Raw genomic sequence first — 27,890 nt, forward strand, 5'->3', positions numbered from 1 at the left:
CTTATGATCCTGCCCCACTAGCTACCTGATGAGGGGGTGGCACAGTGATGAGCACTGCTGCCTCATAGTGCCAGGGACCTGGGATCCGTGTCTGTGTGGGTTTCCTTCGGGTCTTCTGGTTTCCTCCCACAATACAAAGTTGTGCAGGTTAGGTTAATTGGCAAAGGGAAATTGCCTGTGGTGTTCAGGGATGTGTAGGTGAGATGCATTAATCATGGGAAAAACATACAGTTATATTGTAGGGGTATGGGTCTGGATGAGTTGGTTTTTAGAGGGTCGGTGTGGACTTGTTGGGAGTGAAGGACCTGTTTCCCCACTGTGGGAATTCTGTTCGAGTTAGTGCTTTGAAATAAACCTGTTGGGCTATAACTTGGTATTTCTATGAGTTTTAACATTGTCCACCCTAGTCCAACACCAGCACCTCCACATCATTGATATTTATGTCATTGATCTTTATTTGGTGGGTTGTTATTGATATAAACATGATTTTATTTATGTTAATGATATTTATTTGATATTTGTTATTCATATTAATAATTTTGATTTATATTATTGATCTTTATTTGATGTTTATTATTGATATTAATGATTAGGATTTATGTTACTGATCTTTATTTGATGATTTGATATTTGTTATTGATATTAATGATTATGATTGATGTTATTGATCTTTATTTGATGATGTTTGTTATTGATATTAATGATGATGTTGATCTTTATTTGATGATGATTTTATTCCGGGGCGGCTCCCTCTCTCTCTGTCTCTGGGAGTGAAAGTGAAACTTTTGGGGGACACAGTTGTGTCTGTGCCTGCAGCTGCTGACCATGGAGTCCCCGGGAGCAGCGCTCTCCCCCCCGGCCCCGGCCCGGACCCTGCCCCTGCCCCGGTCCCGGCGCCTGCTCCTGGCCGCCCTGGCCCCTCTCCTGCAGCTGGGGCTGTCGCTGCTGGCGGTGCCGGAGGCGGTGCCGTCCCTGTCGGCCCTGGCCCTCAGCCTGGCCCTGAGCCGGAGCCTGGGCGGCCTGCACCGCCCGCTGCTGCTGTACACCGCCTGCTGCGGCCTCTCCCCGGCTCTGTACCGCCTCCTGCTGCCGGCCCCGGCCCGGGCCCTGGGGCTGGGCCTCAGCCTGGGCCTGGCGCCCCGCTCCCTGGCCGCCCTCCTCCTCCCTCACGCCGCCTCGGGCCTGGCCCTCGCCCTCCTGGAGGCGGCGGCGGCGGCTCTGCTCCGGGCCCGGGCCCGCGGCTCCCTCCCGGGGACACAGCGCAGCATCAGGCGCCGCCTCCTCGCCCTGTCCCGGCCCGACCTGGTCCCTCTGAGCGGGGCGTTCACCTTCCTCACCCTGGCCGTGATCGGTGAGTGGGACCCCCCCCCCCCCGGGGGGAGGGAAGTGACCTGGGGGGAGGGAGAGTAACAGGGGGTAGAGGGGGCTGGGGGAGTGACTCGGGGGGAGGGGAGTGATTGAAGGTGGGGAGTGACTAGAGGAGTGGCGGGGGGGCGCGGAGAGTGACGGGGTGGGGGCTGGGAGAGTAACGGGTAGGGAGTGACCCAGGTGGGGGGCTGGGAGAGTTTGGTGGGGGAGGGGGCTGGGGGAGTGACCCCGGGGAGGAGTGGGCTGGGGGAGTGACCTGGGGGGGGAAGGGTGCTGGGGGAGTGACGGGGTGGGTGAAGTGACCCAGCGGAACGGAGCTGGGGGAATGATGTTGGGGGGAGTGACCCAGGGGGAGAGGTGAGAGTGACGAGGGCAGGAGGGTGGGGGGTGGTTGTTGGGTTGAGTGACCCAGATTGAGGGGGATCTCGGGGAGTGACCCGGGGTGGGGTGGGCTGGGCTGGAGTGGAGTAGAGGGGGACAGTGGGGTTAGGGGAGGGGAGTGACAGGGATGGGGGGCACGGGGAGAGGGGAAGTTGTGGATTGACAGAGGGAGGAGGAGTGGGAGAAATGAGGGTGATCCTGGATGGGGATAGGGTAAGGGGACCAGCACTGAGGATCGTGCAGGGATCTGCATTGAGAGGAGTGAGGGGACCCATATTGAGGGGACAGGGAGATGATCTGAATTGAGGGGATGGAGTTTATGCAGTATGAATTGACAACAGGAGTGAACTGAATTAGAGTTGGGGGCGGGGGTGGTGTGAGGAGGGATCCAGATTGAGGGGTGCAAGTTTTGGAAGCTTTAAGTTACTTTTACTTAAGGATAAAAGTAGTCTTGGGTGAAAATAATAAACTGGAGGGGAGGTTATCTTCCACTATATTCGGCAGAATCCCAGGTAGTGCAGATTAAGATCACTGAGGGTAAATCCACATCGGGCATGTAGGAACCGTGGAAAGGCCAGTTGACTAGAGTTCAGGACTAGCATGTTCCTGTGAAAGTGAAGGATAACAATGACAAGATTGAGGAAACTTAGATGACCAGAGAAATTGAGAGCTTAGTCAAAAAGAAAAAGAGATTGAGGGGGGACCTGATTGAGGTTTACAAAATCATGAAGGATATAGACAGGGTGGATAGACACAAGCTTTTTCACAAGGTGAAGGATTCAATAACTAGAGGTCAAGCTTTCAAGGTGAGAGGTGAAAAGTTTAAGGGGGATACATTTGGAAAGTACTTTACACAGAGGGCGGTAGATGCCTGGAGTGTGTTGCCAGCAGAGGTAGTAGGGGCTGGCACGATAGATTCATTTGCGGTGCATCTGGGCAGATGCACGAGTAGGTGGGGGAGCAAAGAGATCGAGTTGCTTAGGAATTGGGAGACAGGTTTGGACAGTGGATTTGAATCAGTACAGGCTTGGAGGGTCGAAGGGCCTGTTCCAGGGCTGTAAATCTTTTTCTTCTTTAGTCAAAGGAGAGGACCAAGAGGACTGGAGAATATTGTTCCTTTGTTTGAGGAGGACAACATGAATAAGAAGCTTGATGAGGGCAGAGTGGTAGACTTTGTTTACTTGGACATAAGTCAAGTCTTTGACAAGGTTCCACATGGTAGACTAATGAGTAAAGTTAAATCAGACAGGATTCAGGGTGAGCTTGCCAATTGGATACAGATCTGGAGGTCTGTGACCAGTGGCTTCCATAGGAATAGGTGCTGGGTCCACTTTTGTTTGTCATTTATTTAAATGATTTAGATGAAAATATAGAAAGCATGATGACTAAGTTTGCAGGTGACACCAAGATGGTGTAGTGGTGAGAGAGAAGGCTGTCTGAGAGGATAGAGATCTCGATAAATTGGTCAGTGGGCTGAGGAGTGGCAGATGGAGTTTAATTTGGATAAATGTGAGTTACTACATTTTGGTAAAACACACACGGACAGGGCTTATACAGTTAGAATTAGGGCCTTGGGTAGTATTAGGCAAAAGTGAGGACTACAGATGCTGGAGATCAGTGTCAACGTTAGAGTGGTGCTGGAAAAGCACAGCAGGTCAGGCACATCCGAGGAGCAGGTAAATCGACATTTTGGACAAAAGCCCTTATTGTAGAACACAGAGACCAAAACGTTCAGGTACATAATTCTTTGAAGTTTGTGTCACATGTGGATAGGTTACGAAGACATGAGCATGCTTGCCTTCATTGCTCAGACATTTGAGTATAAGGGTTGGGATGTTGTGTTTATACAGGACTTCGGCGAGGCCTGTTCTGCAGTACTCTGTCCATTTCTGGTCTCCCTGATACAGGAAGCACAGTATTAAGTTAGAATGGATTCGGGAGAGATTTTCCAGGATGTTGTGGGAGATTTGAGTTAATAAAGGTCAGGCTGGGTAGTCTGAGAGCTTTTTACTGGAGCATTGGATGTTGAGAGGTGATCTTTTAAAGCTTTATCAAATAATGAGGGGTGTAGATAATGTGAATGGCAGGTATCTTTTTTTGTAGGATAGGGGATTTCAAGGTTAAAATAGACATGAGGGACAATTCTTTTCCACAGAGAATGGTTTGAATGTTGAATGAACTCGTGGAAGTGGCGGATGCAGGAACACCTACAACGCTGTAAAAAAAAATTAGGTTGGTACATAAATAAGAAATGTTTGGAGGGATAGAGACCAAGCACATGTAGGTGGGACTATTTTAGTTTCAGATTCTGTTTGGCTTGGACCAAAGGGTCTGTTTCTATGCTGTTCTTACGTGGAGGTGGGTTGAGGAATCTGATCACCGTGATTGAGGGAGGGGGATGAAGGATGGAGGAGGAAATGCCAAAAAGGAAGGAGGGGTGAATTTGGATTGACAAGAGTGAATTGGGGAGCCAGAGCGTGGGGCCATTGAGTAGGATCTGGTGGGAGTGTTATCCAGGAACCTGACGAAAAGGGGTAGTCTGCAGAGTGAGAGGGGGTTTGGAACAAGTGTGGTGGGACTTCTCCTGTGTAAGGAGACTCCGGAGTGGATACCAGAGTAAAAAGTGTTTCGGGAACCAGAGTGAGTGGGGTACATGGGATCAGTATTTCACATTATCTCTCTGTATCACCTTATCCCCCTCTCTCTTCCTCACTATCTCTCTAATCCATCCCCCTCTCTCTTCCTCCGTATCTCTCTGACCCATTACCCCCCTCTCTCTTCCCCACTATCTCTCTGATCTATTACCCCCCTCTCTTCCTCAGTATCTCTCTGACCCGTCCACTTCCCCACTGTCTCTGATCTGCCCCTCTCTGTCTTTCCCTTTATCCCTCTGACGCAGACCCCACTTTGTCTGTATTCCTCTGACCAATCGCGCTGTCTCACTCCATCTCTCTAAGCCGTCCTCCTGCACCCTCACCCATCCCCTGATAGTATTCATATTGTGTCGATGTGTGTTTGATTTCAGGTGAGGTCTTCATGCCTTACTACACAGGGAAGGTGATTGATTTACTGAAGTCTGATTTTGACCATCGAGCGTTCCTCATCGCCATATTCTACATGTCCGTTAGCTCCGTGGGAAGGTAAGCCGTCAGTGATGGAGGTGGCTGCTCGTCACTGACCCCCCCCCCCCCCACCCTCCCCACCCTCGAGAGAGAGAGAGAGAGAGAGAGAGAGAGAGACGCCCTGTATTGATAGGATGGGATAAGGTCAAGCCTGAATGGGGATTCTGGAAGGTGTTGGTATCAGGGGTGTGCATTAGATTGGCGTTAGGAAAGGATTATTGTGTGGTGATTGGTTAGTGCAAAAGGATTTGGAGCATGAACATGGGTGTCTGTATTACTAGTCCAATGATATTGGCAGAAGAGCACTGCTTCCACTTCACAGAATCCTTTCCAGGTTAGATCGAGGCCATTTGACCCATCGTGTCCGTATTGACACCTCAAATGAAAAACGTGTGTTGTGGGATTGCCTTGCCTTCCCCCTGTACTCTGAATATCATTCTTCTCAGATAACAGTGTAATTCCTGTGTGAATGTCTGGATTGAACCAGCCTCTCAGACCCGAACCACTCATTGCATGAGAAAGCTTTCCTTTCGTATCACCTTTGCGTCTTTTCGCAATTACTTGGAATCTGTGACCTTGTGTTCATGGTACTTTCACAATTGGGAACAGTTTTCTCTCCATTCACACTGACCAAACCCCTCATGATTTTTAAGAACCTTTATCATATCTATTCTTGGCCATCTTTGCTCTGAAGAAAATAACTCTGACCTGTATTATCTATTTTCATAACAGAAGTTCCTCGTCCCTGGAACCATTTTTGTGAATGTTTTCTGCAATCTCCAACACGGTCACATTCTTACCAGCACAGGGCACCCTACTCCAACTGAGGTGGGACTTAACACAAGTTTAACATCGGTCTATGAAAGACATCGCTGTCAAACTCCGTCCCCACCAGAAATCCACACAAATACTTTCCAACACTGCTCACTGGATCAGAAAGAGGTGATTCACAGACCTACTTCGCATAGCTTGGACAATGAACCAGAAACCAGTCCCAAGTCGTCGTCTTAGTTTTTGAATTGCAGTCAACTTTCAGAGGAATAGGTCAAGCGTGTTCACGTATCTTGCTATAGTTATGCAAGGCCTTGGTGGGGCCTCTCCTGCAGTATTATGTGTCGTTTCAGTATCCTTATCTGAGGGAGAATGTTGTGGCAATGGAGGGAGAGCAACAAAGGTTTATCAGACTGAGCTGGTAGGTCTGACATATGAATCGAGACTGGATCAGTTAGAAGTATATTTACTGGCGTTTAGAAAAATGAGCAGGAATTTTCTCAAAATCTTTAAAAAAACTTCAACAGAACAGGACAGGGTGAAAGCAGGGAGGGTGTTCCTGATGACCAGGCAGTCCAGAACCAGAGGTCACAGTCTAAGGATACGGGGTCAGCCATTTTGGACTTCGATGAAGAGAAATGTCTTCACCCAGAGAGTGGTGATCTCGTGGAATTCTCTGCCACAGAAAGCAGATGAGGCCAAACCTTTTCAGGGAAATACATACAGTTCTTAAAGCTAAAGGGATCAAAGGTATGGGCAGAAACCAAGGACGAAGAGGGAAGCAGGCTTGAAGGGCAGAACGACCCACTACATTTTCTACAGAAAAGTTTATTTGATCATTCCCCTCCACCTTTTCTGGTGCAGTTTCACTGGTACCTGATACCCTGTTACATAAATTAGCAAAGCGATTGTATGACATATTGACAGAGTTAACCACGCTGCTGAGTGTGTTGGTGCACGGCAAACGCAGGTAAACTTTCACTTTTTCATCTGTAACAATCATTAGATTCACGCAGAATCGATTTACAAGAATGGTTCCAGTGATGAGACACTTCGCTTCTAACGATAGATTGAAGAAGTTGGGACTGCTCTCTATCGAGAGGAGATTTGGTAGAAGTTTCCAAAACATGTGTGGGCTGGACTGGAAGCAGATGTTTCTGCTCATGAACTTAAAAAGGACCGAGAGGGCATAGATTTGTATCAATGTGCCAACAAAGCAAGGGTGATTTGAGGAAAAGTGTTTTCACACAGCGAGTAGTTAAGGTATAGAACGCACTGCCTGGAAATACAGTGGAGGCAGGTTCAATTGAGGCATTGAGAGTGGCATTGGGTGGTTATTTGGAAAGAAATGGTGTGCAGGGATATGTGGTAAAGGCAGGACATTAACAGTAGGTAATACAACAGGGGAGGGCACAATGGGCTGAATGGCCTCCTGCAAAGATTGTATGATTCTGTGACATAAAAATTAGATGTTGAAGGCCAGCGAAATCTTTGACCAAAGCTAGCCAACTGGAAATGCAACACAACACCAACAAGTTGATTTCATTTTCAATTCGCCATTGTGCAGGCACAGTGAATGAAAGCACGTTTTTTTTCCCCCTGTTGATCCATCCCACCATGGCTGCTCCTGAGGGCAAGCTGCTCAGTGCATGATGGGTGAAAAGGTCAATGCAGCCACATGGAGTATACCACTGCAGGACTAGGACAACAGGAACCAGCAGCACCAGGCACTCATCTCCTTCTGTGGAGGTTCCGATCATTTCTGGACTCGGTGGAATAGTCCAAGTGTCAGATCTAACCTTCTGATTATCTTATATGTCTCTATTAAGTCACCTCTAACCTTCTTCACTGTAACAAAAACAGCCTCAAGTCCATCAAGCTTTCCTCATAAGAACTTCCCTCCATACCAGGCTAAATCCTGGTAAATCTCCTCTGCACCCTTTCCAAAGCTTCCACGTCCTTCCTATGATGCAGTGACTAGGACTGTATGCAGTACTTTAGATGCGGCCGCACCAGAGTTTTGTACAGCTGCAGCATGACCTCATGGCTCTGAAACTCAATCCCTTTACCGATAAAAGCTAACACACTGTGTGCCTTCTTCACAACCCAAGTGGCAACTTTCAGGAATCTATTTACATGGACATCAAGATCCCTCTGCTCAGCTACACTACCAAGAATCTTAACATTCACCCAGTACTCTTCATTCCTGTTACTCCTTCCAAAGTGACTCTGGCAGAGAGAATAAAAAGAAACTTAATATCTAAATGATGAGAGGTTGCAGAGCTCTGCGATGCAGCAGGTTTTTGGTGCCCTAGTAAATGAATGGTGAAAGGTTAATATGTAGGTACAGTATGTCATTAGGCAAAGTAATAAAATGTTACTATTTATTGCAAAAGGATTTGAATATTAGGCAGGTCATGTTTCAGTTACAGGATGCTGGTGAGATCACGTCTGCAGCATTGTAGATGGGATTGGTTACCCCACTGAAGGAAGGATTAGATTAGATTAGACTTACAGTGTGGAAATAGGCCCTTCGGCCCAACAAGTCCACACCGACCCGCCGAAGCGCAACCCACCCATACCCCTACATTTACCCCTTACCTAACACTACGGGCAATTTAGCTTGGCCAATTCACCTGGCCCGCACATCTTTGGACTGTGGGAGGAAACCGGAGCACCCGGAGGAAACCCACGCAGACACGGGGAGAACGTGCAAACTCCACACAGTCAGTCGCCTGAGTCGGGAATTGAACCCGGGTCTACAGGCGCTGTGAGGCAGCAGTGCTAACCACTGTGCCACCGTGCCGCCCACGGTGTAAAGGTGTTGGAGATTGTTCATTTAATGTTTCCTGGACGAAAATGTGGAATGGGCGAGTTGTCTTGTGTGGAAATGTCAGAAAGACTAGGCCTGTATCCACTGGAGTAAGAAGTGACTTGATTGAAACAAATGTGGTCCTGAAGGGTCTGAAGTTGATATGGGTATGTTTTCTCTTGTGGGAGAACCTCGAATTGTTTAAAAATAAGCCCGATTCATTTTAAAAATAAAAGAGCCATGGCAAAGTTTTTGTCTCAAAGGATTGTGAGTGTTTGTGACTTTTGATTTGAAAAGCGGGTGGAAGCAGATTTACAGAGACATACAGGTATGAAAACAGACCTTTGGCCCAACTTGTCCTTGTTGATCAGGTTTGATAAACTGAACGAGACCCATTTCCTTGTATATTTTTAAGGCAGAGGTGGGCATGTAAAACAAAGGGGTGAAAGGTAAATTGGAGGAGGTGTAGGTGGGAACATGGGTTTGTAGTTAGAATCAGATCAGTCATGATGTTACTGGGCTGGAGGGGCTGAATGGTCTATTCCTGCACTCTCTTCATAATGAACAGACTGTGCTTGTGTTCAGATGGGAACCTCTAAATCAGCAATTCCACAGCTCCCACAGTGAGAGAGGGAGGGAGGGAGTGCAGAGTCCAGCACACACACTCCCACCCCAATAACTTCCAGCCTTATCTGACTGAAGGAATTGTTCCTTTTCCAGCTCCATTTCAGCCGGTCTCCGGGGAGGCCTCTTCATGTTCACAATGTACAGACTGAACAAACGGGTGCGAAAACTGCTCTTCTCATCCCTGGTACAGCAGGAAATCGGCTTCTTTGAAATAACTCGTTCTGGTAAGGACAGCACCAAACAGCTGTATTTCCTCCAGCTACTGTTACAAGATACCTAGGCATAGATTCCACGGTACAAACTCTTAGGGAAAGAAAAGCTAGAAAAATAATGAAATTAAAAAGTCCAGCGTTACATATTGTGAGAATACATTAGAAAATAGTGAACCTAAAAAAGTTCAGAACAACAGTACTTCCAACCCAGTCCACCCTGGCACCTAGACTCCAGACTGCAGTGGGCTTCACCTTGAGGCTCACAAGGGTGGGAGACCACTCTGGAATCACCGGGGCAGGACGTCCACGTTGAGGCCATGCCAGGCTGAGAGACCACCAGGTGCTGTCAAGAGACTGCCCGGCTGGGCTGGGAAATCACCATACCAGGCTGGTATGACAGTGCATTCATTACAAGCAATCATATGACTGTAATGAATTGGCTCTAGATGGTGGTTAGTATCGCTCCTGTTTTGCTGTTGCATTGTGATAACTGTCCTTATTTAATAGACATTAGTTTTGTCTGTGTTGTTTATTCCACAGGTGATATCACCTCACGCCTCTCCACTGACACTGCCCTCATGAGTCGCTCCATTGCAGCCAATGTGAATATCTTCCTGCGAAGCTTGGTGAAGACAGTTGGCATCCTCTTCTTCATGGTCTCCCTCTCCTGGCAGCTCACCTTGCTGATACTTATCGAGTCTCCTCTCACCATAGTCCTTCAGAAGCTGTATAATAAGTATCACATGGTGAGTACGCAGCTAGCAATACAACACACTGTAGCGAACCACTTTTTAGAGATACCGGTGTTGGACTGGGGTGTACAAAGTTAAAAGTCACACAACACCAGGTTATAGTCCAACAGGTTTAACTGGAAGCACACTAGCTTTCGGAGTGTCACTCCTTCATCAGGTGATTGTGGAGGGCTCAATTCTAAGGCACAGAATTTATAGCAAAAATTTACAGTGTGATGTAACTGGAATTATACATTGAAAAATTGATTGTCTATTAAGCCTTTCATCTGTTAGAATACAGTGATAGTTTCACTTCTTTCATGTGTAAATCACAAAATCTTTTTTTAATGTTGCATTCTCGGGTTAGCTGTTAACAATAGTGATAGCTGGACAATATGTTGAAGGTGTTAGTCCCCTGTGTTCTCTGTCTATGACCTGATGTTTAGATTAGGGATCATCCTTGTAAACCTTCTCTGAACTGCCTCCAATAAGATGAATCTTCCCTTAAATAATGGCACCAAAACTGCTGACGGTACAGTGCTCCAGATGTGGTTTCACCAGCACCTTGTATAGTTGCAGTAAGGCTCCCCTACTCTCACACCCCAACCCTTTCAAAATAAGGGCCAACATTTCACTAACCTTCCTGATTACCTGCTGCACCTCTGTGCCAGCTTTCTGAGTTTGTGTGCAAGTTCGCCAAGTCCCTTTGTGTTGCAGCTTTTTGCTCATTTGAACAGCACTCTGTTCTCTTGTTGTCCTTTCTGAAATGCCCAACTTTGCATTTTCCCATGTTATATTCCATTTGCCAACTTGTTACCCACTCACTTAATATATCATTATCTGTCTCACCACCTGCCTTTCCAACTATTTTTATGTCATCTGCAAATTTGGCTTCACTTCCTTCCTTCAAGTCATTTTGATGTAAACAGTGTCGTCCCAGCCCTGATCCCTGTGGAACCCACTGGTCACCAACCTGATAAAAAATCTCAATATTTCTTGCCCATGAGCCAATTCTCTGTGCACACCAATCCTGCCTCCATGACATCTTAAGACTTTTGTGAGGTACCTTGTCAAACACCTTCCAGAAGTTGAAATTCAACACATCTATCTACCTATCCACATCCCCTCTACCCAATCTGGTTGAGACTTGTTCAAAATATTCTAATTAGTCAGAGACTATTTCCCTTTCAGGAATGCTTGACTTCATTATAATTTTACAAATGTGTTGCTGTTATTTCCTTAATAATTGATTCCAATATTTTTCCAACAATATATGTTAGACCAACCAGCTACATGCTTTTTGCCTTCCCTCCCTTTTTGAAAGGTGGTGTCATATTGCCAGATTTCCAATCCTTCTCCAGGTTTTTGGAAATTTACAACCAGTGCGTCTGCTATCTCTGTAGCTGCCTGTTTTGGGACCCCACATTGCAAGCTATCGGGGCCAGGAGTCTCAGCAAATTATGAGTTTATCCAATACTGCTTCCAGAGTAGGACTTGAATTCCAAACACCCCAGTTTGTTTCCTTGCAGGTTACAGTACTGAAGGTGCATACAGCATTCCCTGCCCATCCAGTCTTTCCTCATAGCAGCACTTTTCCAATCCTGGCAAATCTCCCTTGTTCGCTTGTTGGTGGAGTCATATCCTTGCTGTAATGAGGTGACCATATCTTCAAATGTATGTTGCTGCAGTGTGATTGATAGTTCCAGGACCCACTTTCTACCCCAACCAAATCTTCACCTGTGGTTCCAATGGGATAGATCAGCGCTTTACGCAGTCAAGAAGAATCGTTACAGATTTCCAGGAGTGGGATTGTGTCTGACTGCTTTGTTTTGTGTTACACACAGAAACTGGTCCAGGAGGTGCAGGATTCCATCGCCAAGTCAAACCAACTGGCCGGCGAGGTTGTTTCCGGGATCAGGACAGTCCGGAGTTTTGCTGCCGAGAATGAGGAATCTGAACTGTTCGAGGAAAAGCTCCAGGCAACGCATCAGCTGAAGAACAAACGGGATATTGTCACAGCGGTGTACCTGGTGTGCCACAGGGTAAGTGGATACGACAGTCTGCCCCATCCCCCCTCACTGCATACGTAATGACTGCTTCAGCACTCAGTCTGTCCGAAGCATGAGCAGAAAGAGCCATCATTTCAGATGTCAACACTTTCAGATGGGATCAGCAATCTGAGGGAAAGTGCACCTCCCCCCAGGGTGCCATCTACACCGTGAGATTCTCCCTTATCTGTCTCTCTATTTGTTCAGGTGTGTATTACAATGTCTGTCCCTCTGCCTGTGGTCTCATTCCTTCCCCTTGCTGTGTCTCTGCAGCACATACTACTCATGATGCAGCTGATCATGTTGTACACTGGACAGTACCTGATCCGGAACGGGCAGATGAGCAGTGGGGATCTTGTCGCTTTCATCCTGTACCAGGGGGACTTCGGATCTTACGTCCGGGTAAGACTCTCCGTTCTCTGCTGGTCTGAGTGTGGTTTGATGGTTGCTGCCTTTGAGGGATGCAGAGTTTACTATACGGTTTAGTTAGCTTTTGCCTTCTCTCTGGCTCCAATCATATTGACACAGCCAGAAAACTACAGCCAGCCCATTTGCTGTTCACATACTCAGCTTCAATACGAGCTGAAAAATAATGAACTTCACTAGAATTCTGTGGTGGTATCTAAGCTCTTTCGAGTCCCATTACTTTAAACTCCGATTCCATCCCTGTACGCTCCCATTCAATCTCTGGATTCCTTTCCAATTGCAGTCCAATCCCATCCAGATTCTCCCTATTCCTATCACAGTATATTTCCATTGGATCTGGCAATTCCTGTACATTCCCAGTTGAGTTCCCCACATTCCTATCCAAACTGCCTACAGCGCTTTCCCATTCCCTTATATTTCCACCCCATCCCTTTAGATTCCAGTCTCATACCTATGCAGTGCATTGCCTTCATTATGATCTTCTCATTCAGTCCCTGTATATTCCCCTCTTTGTACCCACACCATGGAAATGGGGAGTATTCCATTGCAGTCCTGACTTGTGCCTTGTAGACGATGGACAGGCTCTGGGGAGTCAGGAGGTGAGTTACTCACTGCAGTCTTCCCAGCCTGTGATCTGTTTATTTGGTGAGTCCAGTTGAGTTTCTGGTCAATGGTAACCCCCAGAATGTGGATAGTGGAGGAATTCTGTGATAGTCACACCACTGAATGTCAGGGGCTGTGGTTAGATTTCTTCCTTAGCCACCACTTGCTTGGCACAATTGTTAACTTGCGTGTGCGAGTATTGTGTTTTTGTCTTTTTTGTGTGTGTGTGTGTGTGTGTGTGTGTGTGTGTGTGTGTGTGTGTGTGTGTGTGTGTTAAATAAATGCTTGGTAATTCAGACCTTAAAACAGTGATAAAAAGAGATCAAGCTTTTCACCTTGCATTCATCACAACGTGGAAGAGACATTGGTTCATACATTGGTTGTCCATCCTTGACGTGGTGATGAAGGGAGACCAGCTAACTGTCAATCTTCATGCTCAGGCTCGGCAGGTGGATGCTGATTGGTCAGGCTGTTGCCATGACAACACAGTGGGTTCGACTGTCCCGATCACTGTTTTTCTTTTGGAGAAGGTGCAATTCATGTACAAATTCCTTTCCTATACAAAACAGGGCCCTGAGTGTTTATGGTTTAAAGCAAACGTATAATCTGGGCCAAAGGCAGGCATATTGCATTAGACCGCGGATCATCCATGATTGGTACCATTGAATGGTAGGACAAGCTCAAGAGGCTGAATGGCCTCCTCCTGTTCCTACGAATGTAGCTTTCAGCATGTGCCAGTGTGTCACTCTGGGGCCCAACTGATCATCTTAAACTGGCTTGTGGTGAGTCTCTGAACACAGTCTGGGTTATTTAATTAATCATGTCCAATAGCAGAGTGCACATCCAATGGTGGCTATCCTTTCAGAGGTTTGCGGCCCTGGGCTGGTTATGCAGGATCAGACACTGTCCACAGCGAATGATAATCGGGCTACATTGTTCGATATGGTCGCCCCCTGTCATTGATAGATACAGCCTGCATACCTGGAATCGCTCGATCACTGAAACTCAAGATACCACCTTACTCATTTGTGTTTCTGGCAAAACATTAATAGCAATATGCTGTTAGTGGACACAACCTACTCATGGATTTATTGCTGAGTGAGGCAACTAGCTTCACTGATTGCTTGGATTTTCTGGGACTCCATTTCGTTCCAGGGTATTCTGAGCTAGACTGGGCGCCATTCAGCCAGAGGTAGTGGACAGAGGCCCCTTTCATGAGTTTTCACTGTACAAGTGCTTGGTGATTGGTTCGGGTACCTGTTACTGTGCCGTTTCACTGACACCTCTCCCATCTCAGCAGCAACCTCTCACAGTGAGCAAATGGCTCTGGCCCAATTCATGTCGTTCCCAATAAGACCAAACTTGTAGCATGCAACTGTGGGAATCCTGGTGTGGATATTGACCAGAGAGTGTGGGCCTTTGCTCGGTAAGGGTTAAGCAACCATTATATTGGTTGAGAATTCTGACATGGAGAAGGGTGGGCTCATTTGCGTGTTCCGTTTCAATGGTCAATGTGGGAGAAAGATGGCGTTTATTAAGCTTGCAGGCTGAAATATTCTGAATATGTCACTTACATATCTGAAATATGCAAAGGCTTAAAGGTTTTTCTATCAAAGGAGATCTTCTAATGGAATTAGCATGAGCTGGACCTAGAGGGGATCCCAGGAAATGCCATCTCTCTGGTGTGTATACGTGAGCCTCTATTGACAACCACTCCAAAAACTAAAAATCTCACAGCACCAGGTTATAGTCCAACAGGTTTAATTGGAAGCACACTAGTTTTCGGAGTGTCACTCCTTCATCAGGTGATAGTGGAGGGCTCGATCCTAACACACAGAATTTATAGCAAAAATTTACAGTGTGATGTAACTGAAATTATACATTGAAAAATTGATTGTCTATTAAGCCTTTCATCTGTTAGAATACAGTGATAGTTTCCAAATCATGACTCCATAAACTAAACCTGTTGGAAACACAACCACACCAGAAGCTTATTTAAGCTGAACTGTTAGCACAATTAACCTTCTGCTTAATAAACCTCGTTTCTGTCTGCTTGAGTACCCCAGGGGCCAGTGCTTGGACCCCAACTATTCACTGCTGATTTTGATGAAGAAACTCAATGGAATATCTCCAGATATGCAGCTGACTACGAGCTAGGTGGAAGGGTGAGCTGTGATCAGGATGCAGTGTAATCTGGACAAGTTGAGTCAGTGAGCAAATACATCGCAGATGAAGCATAACGTGGACAAATATGACGTTATTTACTTAAGTATCAAGAGCAGGAAGACGTATTATTGTCTGAACAGCGATCGTTTAAGAAAGGGGCAGATGCAATAGGACCTGGGTGTCCCTCTTGTACACCGGTCACTGAAAGTCTGCAGACACGTGCGGGCGCAGCAGCTGATGAAGAAACTGAATAAGATGCTTTCATTGTGAAAGAATTCGAGTCCAGGAGCAGGGTGGTCTTGCAATAATATTACAGGAACTTGCTGAAACTACATCCGGAGTATTGTGTGCACTCTTGGTCTCCTTAGCTGAGGAAGGATGTTCTGGCTATGGAGGGAATGGAACAAAGGTTTTCCAGACTGATTCCTGGGATGGCAGGACCGAGGTATGAAGGTAGACTGCATCAGTTCGGACTACATTCACTGGAATTTAGAGGAATGAGAGAGGAGTCTCATAGAAACCTATAACCATTCTAACCAGACTAGACAGGGGAAAAGCAAAAAGGATGTTCCTGATGACCAGGGAGCCTGGACTCAGGGGTCATGATTTAAAGATATGGGGTAGGCCATTTTTAGGATTAACATGAGGAGAAATGTCTTCAACCAGTCATCAGCCTGTGGAAATCTCTATCATGGAAGGTGGTTGAGGCCAAAACATGGACTGTTTTCAAGATGGAGTCAGATATAGTTCTTGGGTTAAAGAGATCCAGTGTATGGTGGGAAAACGGGTACACAATTAGATAATCAGCCACGATCGCACTGCATGAGGGAGCAGGTTCACAGGGTGAACCTCCAACTACTGCTCCTAGTTTCTATGTTTCTAAATGTTGCATCCAGTTCTAGATAAGTTTTCCACAAACACAGGGAAGGACTCCTTCAAGTTTGCACAGACCACATACGAGTTCCAAATTGGCAGCAATCACATATTCCCGTTCTCTCTTTTGACGTTATGATCTTACGTCCTGACAGATCACTCCGAATCACCAGTGGACAGTTAGACAGTGTCACTATTTTGTGGTGTAGTGATGGTAACGTGGTCAGCCAAGTGGATCTCAGAGATGGAGTTCCCTGATTGGACCAGCTGAACAGCCCCAATCAGGGAGCCCTGGCTGACCGTTAGAAATAGAAGCGTCGGAGTTCCTGTTCACTCGGAGGTAGCTGGAACAGTGTCTCAGACTTTCCGCAGGTAAATAAAGGGGAACTGGATACCAGCCTCTCTGAAGTTAGTTCACGTGGCAGTCTAGGTGTACCACTTCTTTCGAGCTCGGGTGTCTGAATCGGCAAGCATTGATTTCATGAAGTTAACAGTTCTGTTTCAATGAGTGCACCCGAGTAGGCAGCATTACCCAGCTCTTGTGGGTCACCATGAGAAACAGCTCTCCGATGGGAAGGCCGCTGCCCTTTCAGCTTCAGGCCTCCTTTTCAGCCGTTGCTGTGTGTCTGTGTGTTGTTGATACATGCGCTGCTGTGTTTGGTCTGTCTTTGTGAGGACGAGCATGGACTTTGCCAAGGTAAAGCTGTTCTCTGTCTATTTAAACAGACCCTGGTTCACATGTACTCGGAGATGACCCACTCGGTGGGAGCAGCCCAGAAAGTGTTTGAGTATATGGATCGGAAGTCCAGTGTTCCCACGGACGGGAAGCTGGTAAAGGAGACTCTGAAAGGACATGTAGAATTCCAGAATGTATCCTTCTCTTACCCAACCAGACCTGACGTTCAGTCCTTAAAGGTAAGATTATAATCGAATCATCTCCTCTATCCTCTGAGATCAGGCATTGTAATGTTACAGTGGATCCCAGAGTAATCCTGGATTAGGCGTTGAGGGTAATTTTGCAGGCGATCTCACTGAGATCTGAATCCAATACTAAGACAATGATGTCAGTGAGAGCAGAATCATTTTGGGACAGAAGGAGAGATTTGCTCCATCGTTATGGGACAGATTTGTTCCATTGTGCCTGTACTGATTCTGTAACTATAATGTGTACTATTGGAGTAGGTCTCAGTTACATCATCGGTCAGGTACGGAGCATATTATTGCAGTGGATTACAGTGAGATCTTAGATCAGGGACCGAAGACCTTAAGACAAAGGAGCAGATATTAGGCCATTCAGCCCAGTCAGCCTGCTCCACCATTCAGTCATGACTGAACCCCATTCTCCTGCTTTCTCCCCAAAACCCTTGATCCCTTTGATTCTCAAGAACCTATCTATCTCTGTCTTAAATACATCCAATGACCTGGCCTCTGCAGTCTTCTGTGGCAATGAATTCCATAGACTCACCACTCTCTGGCTCAAGAAGTTTCTCCTTTTCTCCTTATCTCCATTCTAAAAGGTCTTTTCTCTAAGATAGTGCCCTCGGGGCTTAGTCTGTCCTATCAATGGGGACACTTTCCCAACACCTACTCTGTCCAGGCCATTCAATATTCCGTATGTTTCAATTAGATACCCCCTCATCCTTCTCAACTCCATCGAATATAGGCCCTCAGTCCTCAAATGTTCCTCATCTGTTAAGCTTTTCAGTCCTGGGACCCTTCTCATGAACCTCCTCTGAACACGCTCCAGGGCCAGTCCATCCTTCCTGAGATATGGGGCCCAAAACCACGCACAATACTCCAAATGTGGTCTGACCAGAGCCTCAGAAGTACTATCCCTGCTTATATATTCAAGTCCTTTCAAAATAAATGCCATCATTGTATTTGCCTTCCTAACTACCGACTCAACCTGCCTGGTAATCCCTGAGAGAATCTGACATTATGATTCAGTGGATTTCTGGGAAATCTTAGATTAGCCAATGATGACCATCGATATAGGAGCTAGAGTAGGCTATCTGGCCCATTGAGTCTGCTCTGCCATTCAATAAGGCCATGGCGGATCCGCTAATCCTCAACTCCACTTTGTTCCCAGTAACTTTGGAATTCCTTCCTGATCGAAAATTTGCCATTCTCGGTGCCCGATAATCATCTTGAGTGAGTCCATACCCAATCAGTTTAACATCCCCTTTTATGACGGTCTCTCCATATCTGGGATCAGCTGAGTGAACCTTCTCTGGACTGCCTCTGATTATCTTTCCTTGGTTACCCTTCCCAGTATTCCAGCTGTAGTCTGACTTATGTCTTATACAGTTTTAGCGACACCTCCCTATTTATATACCCCACTCCCTTTGAAATAAAGGTCAGTGTTCTGTTTGTTTTCCCTATGATCTATTGACTTGGACACTCCTTTTGTGTAATTTATGGACAAGGACGTCCAAATCCCTCTTTCTGCAGTCTTTCTCCATTTAAATAATATTCAATTCCTTTATTCTTGCCAAAGTGTATAACATCACATTTCCCAGTATTGTGGCTATCTCCAGTCATTTTTACTGCAGAGAGACAGACAGACTGACAGCTTGACATCGTCAAATGGTCATGACTGCCCTAACCAGTCAGCCCCTTATGCCTGTCCTTCCTTTCTATAAAACCATGTCCAATCAGTCCTGGGCCTCATCTCTCTCTTGCCGCCTCTGCATAGCTGTCAACTCTGACATTAAGTAATATATCTATACAAATAATCCTCTTAAATTAAATCCTCTTAAACTTACAACGAGCCATCCTTACAACTCTTCAGGGTAGGGAAGTTCATACATTCTTTACCCTCTGAGAGCAAAATTTCCTTTCCATATCAGTCTTCAATGAGTGTGCTCTTTTCCCTAATTTGAGACTCTCCCATGAGTGGAAGAGTCTCAACATCCCCCCTGTCAAACCCCTCAGAATCAGCCTTTCAATAAAATCACCAACTTTCTTCTAAACTCTAATGAACAAAGACCTAATCTAGTTAGCAATTCTTCAGAAGTCAAGAATCACCTCGTGGGCTTCATTTGAACTGTTCCCAATCCCAGTCATTCCTTTGTAAATACCGGATCAGAAGTGTTCCCAGTACTCCAGGTATGGCTTCACCAATATTGTGTGTAGTTGTAAGAAGACCCTTCTGTTTCTAACCTCGCCAGTCACAAAGCCCTAAATTCCATGTACTTTCTTCATTACTTGCTACACTTACATGCTAACTTGTCTTTCATAAGAACACCCACATGCACTTTTTTTTGGAGTCTCGCTCCATTTAAAAATGATCCTTCCATTAAAGTACATGACCTCGCACTTTCCTACATTAAACCCATCTGTCCAGTTTTATCCCACTGTCTCCACCTATCTGTATTCACTTGCAGATTCCTTATGGTCCTCAGCACAAAGTGCCTTCATCTTATTTGCATCATCAGAAACTGGCTCCCCTTCGTTATTCCCCCACCCCCTAACTGTTCACAACAATGTTCATGGAAAAGCTTCCAATAGTATGCCTTTCTCCCACATCCAAACTAACTTCTGTTTGAAAAAGAGTTCATTTGATTACCCATTCTTGAATTGAAAAGTGAGTTTATTAGTTAGTGAAACCTAAAAAAACGTAGAAATGTAACACAGGCACACAAAGTGAGTCCAAATATAAAGATAAAAGTGAGTAGATATATGGATTAGTCTCTGGGCAGTTGGGAAAGAGTGAAAGGGTAATAGTGAATGTAGCAGCCATTACATTGGGTGATAAAGTAGGGCCGATATTGGTAGTTGAGCAGTCAATTTTGAGATTCTTCTCTTTGCAATTTAACTGAAATTCTTTTGTCCTGTTTCCTTTCAGCAGTGAATAGCTTTCAGCAAAGTGAGGACTAGTCTTTATTTTTACCTGAAGTGCAAGGGTGTCTAGTAGCTGTCCTCAAGCTGTGACCTTCACAGAATGCCAGTCCACATGATCTCATGTTGCTTTACAGATTAGGGACTGTACTCCGTGTATGTTTGTGGAAGGGTAAACCATAGAAATGTGGGCAAGAGATGGCTTTCTCCTAAGGCAGTTTAGAAATGTAGGGGTGGAGATCCAGCCACTTATTAACTCTTCTTCTTCACTCTCTCTGTTAGACATGTCTGTGATATCCGTCAGTTGTAATTATCCATGGGTTCACACAGGTATATACCTGGGGGCCAGTGAATATACATCCACAACCATGTTCTGCCTGTGTGTCCTCTAGTAAAAAAAAAGACTTGTTGGAATTTATTAGTTCAATGTGACCATTAGTAATTTGGCTTCTGAGCCATGGTACAGTTGAACCTGCCTTCTCTGTTCTTTCCCACTGACAGACCCGGATGTGTGGGTCCTGCCTTGCACTGTACTGACCTGCTCCTTCTCCCTGTCCTGTTCCTTTCCAGAACGTCTCCTTTGAGCTGAAGTGTGGTGAGATCACGGCCCTGGTGGGACCCTCCGGAGGGGGTAAGACGACGTGTGTGAACCTACTCGAGAGGTTTTATCGACCTCAGTCCGGACAGATCCTGCTGGATGGCAGACCCATTGAGGAATATGAACATAAATATTACCACAACAAGGTGAGGGGCAGCTGTCCCCCTGTCCCTGGGGATAGAGTGAGTGAGTGAGTGGCTCATATAACCCCCAGGGTCAGGGAGAAAATTCTGTAATGAATAAGGAGGTGCAGAGTGGCAATAGCACAAGCAAACTGGGCACATAATACTCCAGGGATTGGCATTCATTCTATTGCCCTGTACTCACTCACTCTCTGCAAATGCTGCATCTCAGCTCCCAGCTTTCTGTCCTTCAGGAGGAGGCCTTTCAGCCTGTTCACCACAAAATAGCTTACATCTGATCCGCGCCTTCTCTAAATCTACCCAATTTGGTTCCATTTCCCTTGGCACGACTGACAAACAAAAAGCTCCAACCTTAGTCTTTATATTTGAACTAACTTCCATCCTGAGCCACCTTTTGGGACAGGGAAAAGCATCTACATTTGGATTGAAATGTGCCCATTGCCCATCACCCTGTGATCGTTGACCAACCCGAGTGGCCAATGTAAGTTATCCCCATCTCTTTGAGCAAGACCATTGCTGACTGTGGACTGACCACCCTCCCTCTCACCTCCCTCTGTCAGATTATCCCTGCTATAATGGGAAGAAACTGTTGTTTTTCCTCACTTGTGCCCAAAACCTGTCGACCCACCCTCCTGGGCTGTTCCTCCATGAATCTTTGGCTTGTTCACCTTGATAGAGTAATTCAGATGAACTGTGAGTTGTCTGATTGCTATGTTGGCTGTGAGAAAACTCAGGGCTCCTTGCTGAAGGAAATCAGGGGAGTTAACCTGACAAGCATTTACCCTCCAACCTGCACTCCCACTACATAAGGCAAGCATTTATTGTTATCGAGCTCTCCAGCACATCTACACTGGTCAAAAATAACCACCTAACTCATCCCATTTTCCAGCACTTGGCCCGTTGCCTTGTATGCCTTGGTGTCACAAGTGCCCACCTTGTTTAATGGGATGAGGGTTTCTGTGTCTATCGCCCTGACAGGCAGTGAGTTCTAGGCTCCCTCAAAGTAAAACAGTTTCCCTTCAAAGTGCCCTCTAAACTTTCCAGCCTGTACCTTAAATCTGTGTTTCTGGTCATTGACCTCTCCACCAAGAGGAAGTTTCTTCCTCTCTATCCTATCTGTGCTCCTGAAAATTGTACAAATCTCAGTCAAATCCCCTCTGCTTTAGGAAAACAACCCCAGTATGTCCCATCTCTCTCGGTACTGAAACTCTACAGCCCAACTTCCTGGTAAATCTCCAGTGTTATAATGAGGATTCCAGAACAGCACACAATACTCTCGCTATGACCTCCCCAATGTTTTATACGGTTCCAGCATCATCTCCCTGCACTTAAAGCCAATACCTCAGTTAATAAAGGTAAGTCTATCACTTTACCAACTGCCTCAGTGGGGGATGTGCACATCAATTTCCATCTGTCCATCCCAAATTACACACAATATCGGTGTGTACCATAGTGACTACACTCAGTATGTCCTTCTCGAGATGTGTGATGCTTTGAGCTGTGTTGAATGATGTTCCTTCATTGCCCACTCTCAGTCTGTTGGTGAGTACTGAGTACAGGTCTCACTATCCTGCCTGGTCCTCTCTCACCGACAGCATTTTACAACCACACTGGGGTCTGTCTCTGTCTGCTGGTGATTCTGAACAAAACTCTTGTGTTTTTGCTCCTCAGTTGGGTGTCGTGGGACAGGAGCCTGTGCTGTTTGCACTTTCTGTCAGGGACAATATCTGCTATGGCCTCCAGAACGTTCCGATGTCATCGGTCACTGCAGCAGCTCAGAAAGCCAATGCCCATGAATTCATCGAGGGACTGGAGCGTGGCTACAGCACAGGTATCATCAGAAACAACACTCTAAACCCAGCAAGACTGGCAGTGAGGGCAGGATGATCGGGACGGACAGTCAGGGACTTGGATGGAGTGTGACAGTGAGGGACTCTGTTATCGAGGGCAACTGACTATCTGGGCTTTGTGTGTTTGGGAGTTACTCCCACTGATCTCTGTGGAGGGCTACACCAGTGGGGAGCTCACCTCCGTCTCCGAGAGAAGCCACATGAGGAGCTGCTCAGGTCACTGAGCTGCCCCCACTGTATGGAGAAGGGGAAAGGGATCAATACGATGTGACCATCACTGAAATATTCCACTCTCCCATTCAGATGTCGGAGAGACGGGAGGACAGCTTTCTGGTGGAGAGAAACAGAGAATAGCCATTGCTCGAGCTCTCATCCGACAACCTCAAATCCTCATCCTTGACGAAGCAACCAGCTCCCTCGATGTGGAGAGTGAGCACACGGTGAGGGAGCAGCCTCAGGGTTCACAGAAACTCTTATTACAGAGCGTTATTACACTGTGTTAGGGTGTAGATTGGTAGGGTTTATTACCGGTGTAACAGATTTCTCACAGTGACAGAATTGTTATTCTGCAAAAGGAGTCCATTCAGTGCATTTTGCCTGCACTGACTCTGAGAATATGAATTTTGGTCTAACCTCCAGCCATTTCCCTGTACATCCTGTGTATTTATGTAACCGTTCAATTCCCTTTTGAATACCTGAGTTGAATCTACCTTCCCCATATTTCCCAGATGCTGGGTGGGAAGCATCCTGCACCTTGCATTCGCTTCACCTGCAAAACACTTCAAATCTGGGCCTTTGGCTCTCAATCCAATTATGAGCAGCAGCACTTTCTTACTTGTGTACTTTTTCAGACACTTCATGATTTAAAAACTTCTCTTTCATCTCCACTTAGCTCTCTCTTCCTCTCGGAGATCAGTCAAATTTTCCCCACTCTCTCTTAAAAGCTAAAAATCACACAACACCAGGTTATAGTCCAACAGGTTTAATTGGAAGCACTAGCTTTCGGAGCGACGCTCCTTCATCAGGTGGTTGTGGAGTTTAACATCATAAGACTCAGATTCTGTGTCTCACAATCTTATTCTCCACAACCACCTGATGAAGGAGCGTCTCTCCGAAAGCTAGTGTGCTTCCAATTAAACCTGTTGGACTATAACCTGGTGTTGTGTGATTTTTAACTTTGTACACCCCAGTCCAACACCGGCATCTCCATATCATCTAAAGTGTCTCATCTCTGGACCCATTCTTGCAAATCACTTCTGCACTCTCTCTTATACTTTGACCTACTTCCTATAAAATGGTGCCCACAGCTGTCCACAATACTCCAGCCGAGGCTGAAACAAGTATGCAGTGTAAGTTCATCAGAAACCCTCTGGTCTTATAATCACTGCCTTAATGAATGAAGCCTGGAGTACTCTATGATTTATTAATAGCTCTCTCCCTCACACTTTTCATGACTTGTGTATGTTTGCCTGTAGGAACCCCTGCTCCTGTACAACATTCAGAATCATACTCTTTATTTTATACTCTTTTCATTTTCTTTGTACTAAAGTCCATCAGCTCCAAGTTTTTCCACATTGAACCCTAAATGCCCCCGCTTGCCCAGCCCACTGTTTGTCAATGTCCTTTTGGATTTCCACACTGATCCCTCATACTTTACGATTCTTCTAAGTTTTGCATCATCTGCAAATATGGACGTTGTTCCCAGCAGACCAAGTTCCAGATTATTTGTACATAACAGGAAAAGCAAGGGTCTCCTACTGACCCCGAGAGATCTGCACTACAAATCCTCTACTCTCTGCAGAAAACACCCATTTATCATCATCCTACTATCTTATCCAAGACTGAGTCTATCTTGTATCCATGTTGCTGCTGTCCTTTTTAAATCTCAACCATCCATTCTATGGCACTCTCTCTCCCACACCTCTTGGAAATCCAGATAAACCACAGCAACAGCATAACCCTCATTAAGCCCTTTCTGTTACCTTTTCAAAGAACTACAGCAAGTTCGTGAGATACATTTTTCCCGTAAGATATTCATACTGCCTCTTCCAAATCATTAATATTTTACCATGTGACTATTAAACTTCCCCGAAATAGTTTTCTTTGACGTTTCCTTGCCAATGAGAGTATACTGAATGGGCTGTGATTTCTCAGCCTCTCTGTACAATCTCTTTGAACATGGCTATAAATTTTGCAATTGTCCAGTCCTCTGGCAATCCTCGACCACTTCAAATCCTGGGAGGATTGCAATATTGTGGCTTATGCCTCTGCATTTTCCACGTTCGCTTCCTCTATATCCTTGGATGCATCTCCTCTGGCCCTGATTTAAGTACAAACAGTTTATCCAATGCTGCATCTTTATCAATTTAAAAGTCTTCTAACTGACTGGGTTTACTCCTCTGTCACAATTTCCTTCTGAATATTCAAGGCTGAGACAGACGGGTATTTCCTCATTGAGGGAATCAAGGGTGAGGGGGAAAAGGCAGGAAAGTGATGTTGAGGATGATCAGATCAGTCATGATCTCACTCGATGGGCTGAATGGCCTGACATGTGGTCTTGTGACCCAGGCAGCACCTACATTGTAGGGAAAGACAGATGCAAAGTATCCCATGAACCCCTCTGAGTTGCCTCTTACCTTCATGTGTACACCCCCTTTTTGATGTCTGATCAGCCCTCTTCCCCTGTTTCCCACCTCTTACTGTTCATGTCCATATTGGAGACTTGGGCATTGTCCCTTGATGTTAGCTGTCAGCCTTCTCCCATAATTTCTCTTTGTTTCACTTATTTCCTCACCTTCCCACCCAAACCTTCAATATTCCTCCTCACTCTCAATTGTATTCTCTGTCTGACACCTGTCGAAAGCAGACTTTCTCTACATTATCGAAATGTCTATCTCCTGGCCATCCATGGAGCTCTCGGTTTGATGGTCCCACCTTTCCTTTTTGAGGGAATATACCTTGACTGTACCTGGACCATCCCCTTCCCGTTGTTCAGCTGCTGTTTTTCCCACCAACCTTTAGTTCCAGTTGATCAGGCCAGCTCTGCTCCTGTCCCTTTAACATCCTCTCTCTGTCATTGATTATTCTTGCTCTGGATTGACCCCTGACATTTCCCACCGTTGTCTAGAACCGTTTGATACAATGATCACTGATCCCTAATTCCTCCTCCTTCACTTGGCCAGCCTCACTCCCAGAAGCCTGCTCTTGCAGACCCTCCTTCCTTGTTAGACTGGACACACATTGCTGCTGGAATCTCTCCTGGATACAGTCTAGGAAGACTTGTCCCTCCCTGTCCCTTATACCACACTATCCCAGTCTGTATACAGCTAATTAAAGTCCTCCATTATAACTATTATATGATGTTTACACCTCTCTAATTCCCCTGCAGATTTGCTCCTCTTCATCCTCTCCACTTGCTGCTGTTCTACAGACTATACTGAGCAATGTGTCTAAACCTTTATATTAGATTGATTCTGCCCTTTAACCTTCTGAAATGTTCTATTTCCTCAGAACTACAATGGTCTCCTTAACTACAAAGCATCACCCTTGATCCCTTTTGTATTTTCCTGAATACCTTCTACTGAGGAATAGTTAACACCACCTTGCTCTCCAATGAGTCAGAACTCCGTCACCACCAACACATTGTAATTCTAATTCAAAATCTGCATCTGTACCTCCCTCACCATATTCCCTAATCTCTGTGTATTCACCAACATGGTTTAGATTTTGACTCCGCTGAATAACTTCTTATTCTCTCATTGGTGCGAGCTGACATTTCAGGAACCCTAGTCTTCTCTGTTAGTTTCACTTGATCCTACACTCCTGCCAAGTTAGTTTAAAACCCTCACCGTGACACTAACAAAACACCCTCAAGAAGCTCAGACCCAGGTGGAACCATTCTGGCTTGGGGCCATCTTCCCCAGAGCAGTGGTTAGCACTGCTGCCTCACAGCACCGGGGACCCGGGTTCGATTCCAGTCTCGGGTGACTGTGTGGAGTTTGCACATTCTCCCCGTGTCTGTGTGGGGTTTCCTGCGGGTGCTCCGGTTTCCTCCCACAATCCAGGGCTGTGCCAGTCAGCTGAATTGGCCATGCTAAACTGCTAATATTGTTAGGTGCATTAGTCAGAGGGAATTGGGTCTGGGTGGGTGTGGACTGGTTGGGCCGAAGGGCCTGTTTCCACACTGTGGGGAATCTAATCTAATCTAGAAATCTCCTGCTCCTGCAGTATCGTTCCAGCTATGGTGACACTTCCTGCACACGGGCTTGCATGTGACATTGGAAATGACCCTGACTGCCCACTGACACACTTGGCTGAGCTGTTCTACACTTCTAACCTGAAACTTTTAAATCTATTTCCTCCTCTAATTTACTTTAGCCTCAGTCTCATAATATTAACAATACAATGCCATACAATAAATTGCTTCTCTCCCCTATGCTTATAAACTCTCACTTTCCCTGTGCTAGTTTACACATTTATATTTTCTAAATTATTGGAGTTGAAATACAGTCCCCAACATCAACTGGTCAACAACCAATAAACTTGCAAATGTCCTGCGATCACCTTGATCCTCCAGCTTAGCTCCGGGTAGGTGTTCCAGGGCAGGTCTGCCTCCTCTCACCCTGGAAAGGAAGGGTGTTGATTGGTTGGGTTTCTTACTGATGTCATGACGGTTTCCCACAGTCTAATAGAGGAGATGGTGATGGGGACATGGGCAGCACTGTCAGATTTACACCTCCAGATCCCCCAGCCCAAAGAGGTTCCTGCATTAGGCGACACTGACTCTATGTGCCTGATGTTAATTCTCTCTCTCTCACTCTCTTTGTCTCACTCTCTCTCTGTCTCTCCCAGATCCAGCAGGCATTATCGAAGGACACGGGACAAACCATCCTGGTCATTGCCCACCGTCTGAAGACTGTGGAGAAGGCTGACAAGATCATTGTGATTGAGAGAGGGATGGTGGTGGAGGAGGGAAAGCACCAGGAATTAATGGAGAGAAAAGGCTGCTATTTCCACCTGCTCCAGAGACTGACTTCTAACGGGGAGCAGAGCGTGACTGAGTTTTAACCAGACTTTGGAATGGAGGGCATGGAGCCACAACCCAAATCACTCCTCCCTGAAAAACACACTGTCTTCATTTTAATATGATAGTAGTTTGTATTTTGCTTCTGTATATATTGAACTGAGCTTTTGGTGTAATCACTGTCTCACACAGCAATGTGAGGTTTGTAATTAGGTTCAAACGCGTTTGATTAAAACATAAAAATGCTGGAAATGTGAAATAAAAACCGAAGGTAGACGAACTCAGCAGGTCTATGC

General features: G+C 45.9%; 1 protein-coding gene across 1 annotated transcript; it reads left to right on the forward strand.

The window, feature by feature from the left end:
- Positions 1–753: 753 nt before the first annotated feature.
- On the forward strand, positions 754–27,874 carry LOC132832855 (antigen peptide transporter 2-like). The gene is made up of 11 exons (XM_060851042.1): positions 754–1,351; positions 4,775–4,889; positions 9,175–9,305; positions 9,834–10,039; positions 11,869–12,066; positions 12,346–12,474; positions 16,867–17,055; positions 20,551–20,724; positions 22,393–22,552; positions 22,875–23,011; positions 27,423–27,874. Exons 1-11 carry the CDS (start codon positions 826–828, stop codon positions 27,636–27,638), a joined length of 2,181 nt encoding a protein of 726 aa, XP_060707025.1. The 5' UTR covers positions 754–825; the 3' UTR covers positions 27,639–27,874.
- The last annotated feature ends 16 nt before the right edge of the window (positions 27,875–27,890 follow it).

Source organism: Hemiscyllium ocellatum, chromosome 35 (genome assembly GCF_020745735.1).
Source record: "Hemiscyllium ocellatum isolate sHemOce1 chromosome 35, sHemOce1.pat.X.cur, whole genome shotgun sequence".
NCBI classification, from domain to species: Eukaryota; Metazoa; Chordata; class Chondrichthyes; order Orectolobiformes; family Hemiscylliidae; genus Hemiscyllium; species Hemiscyllium ocellatum.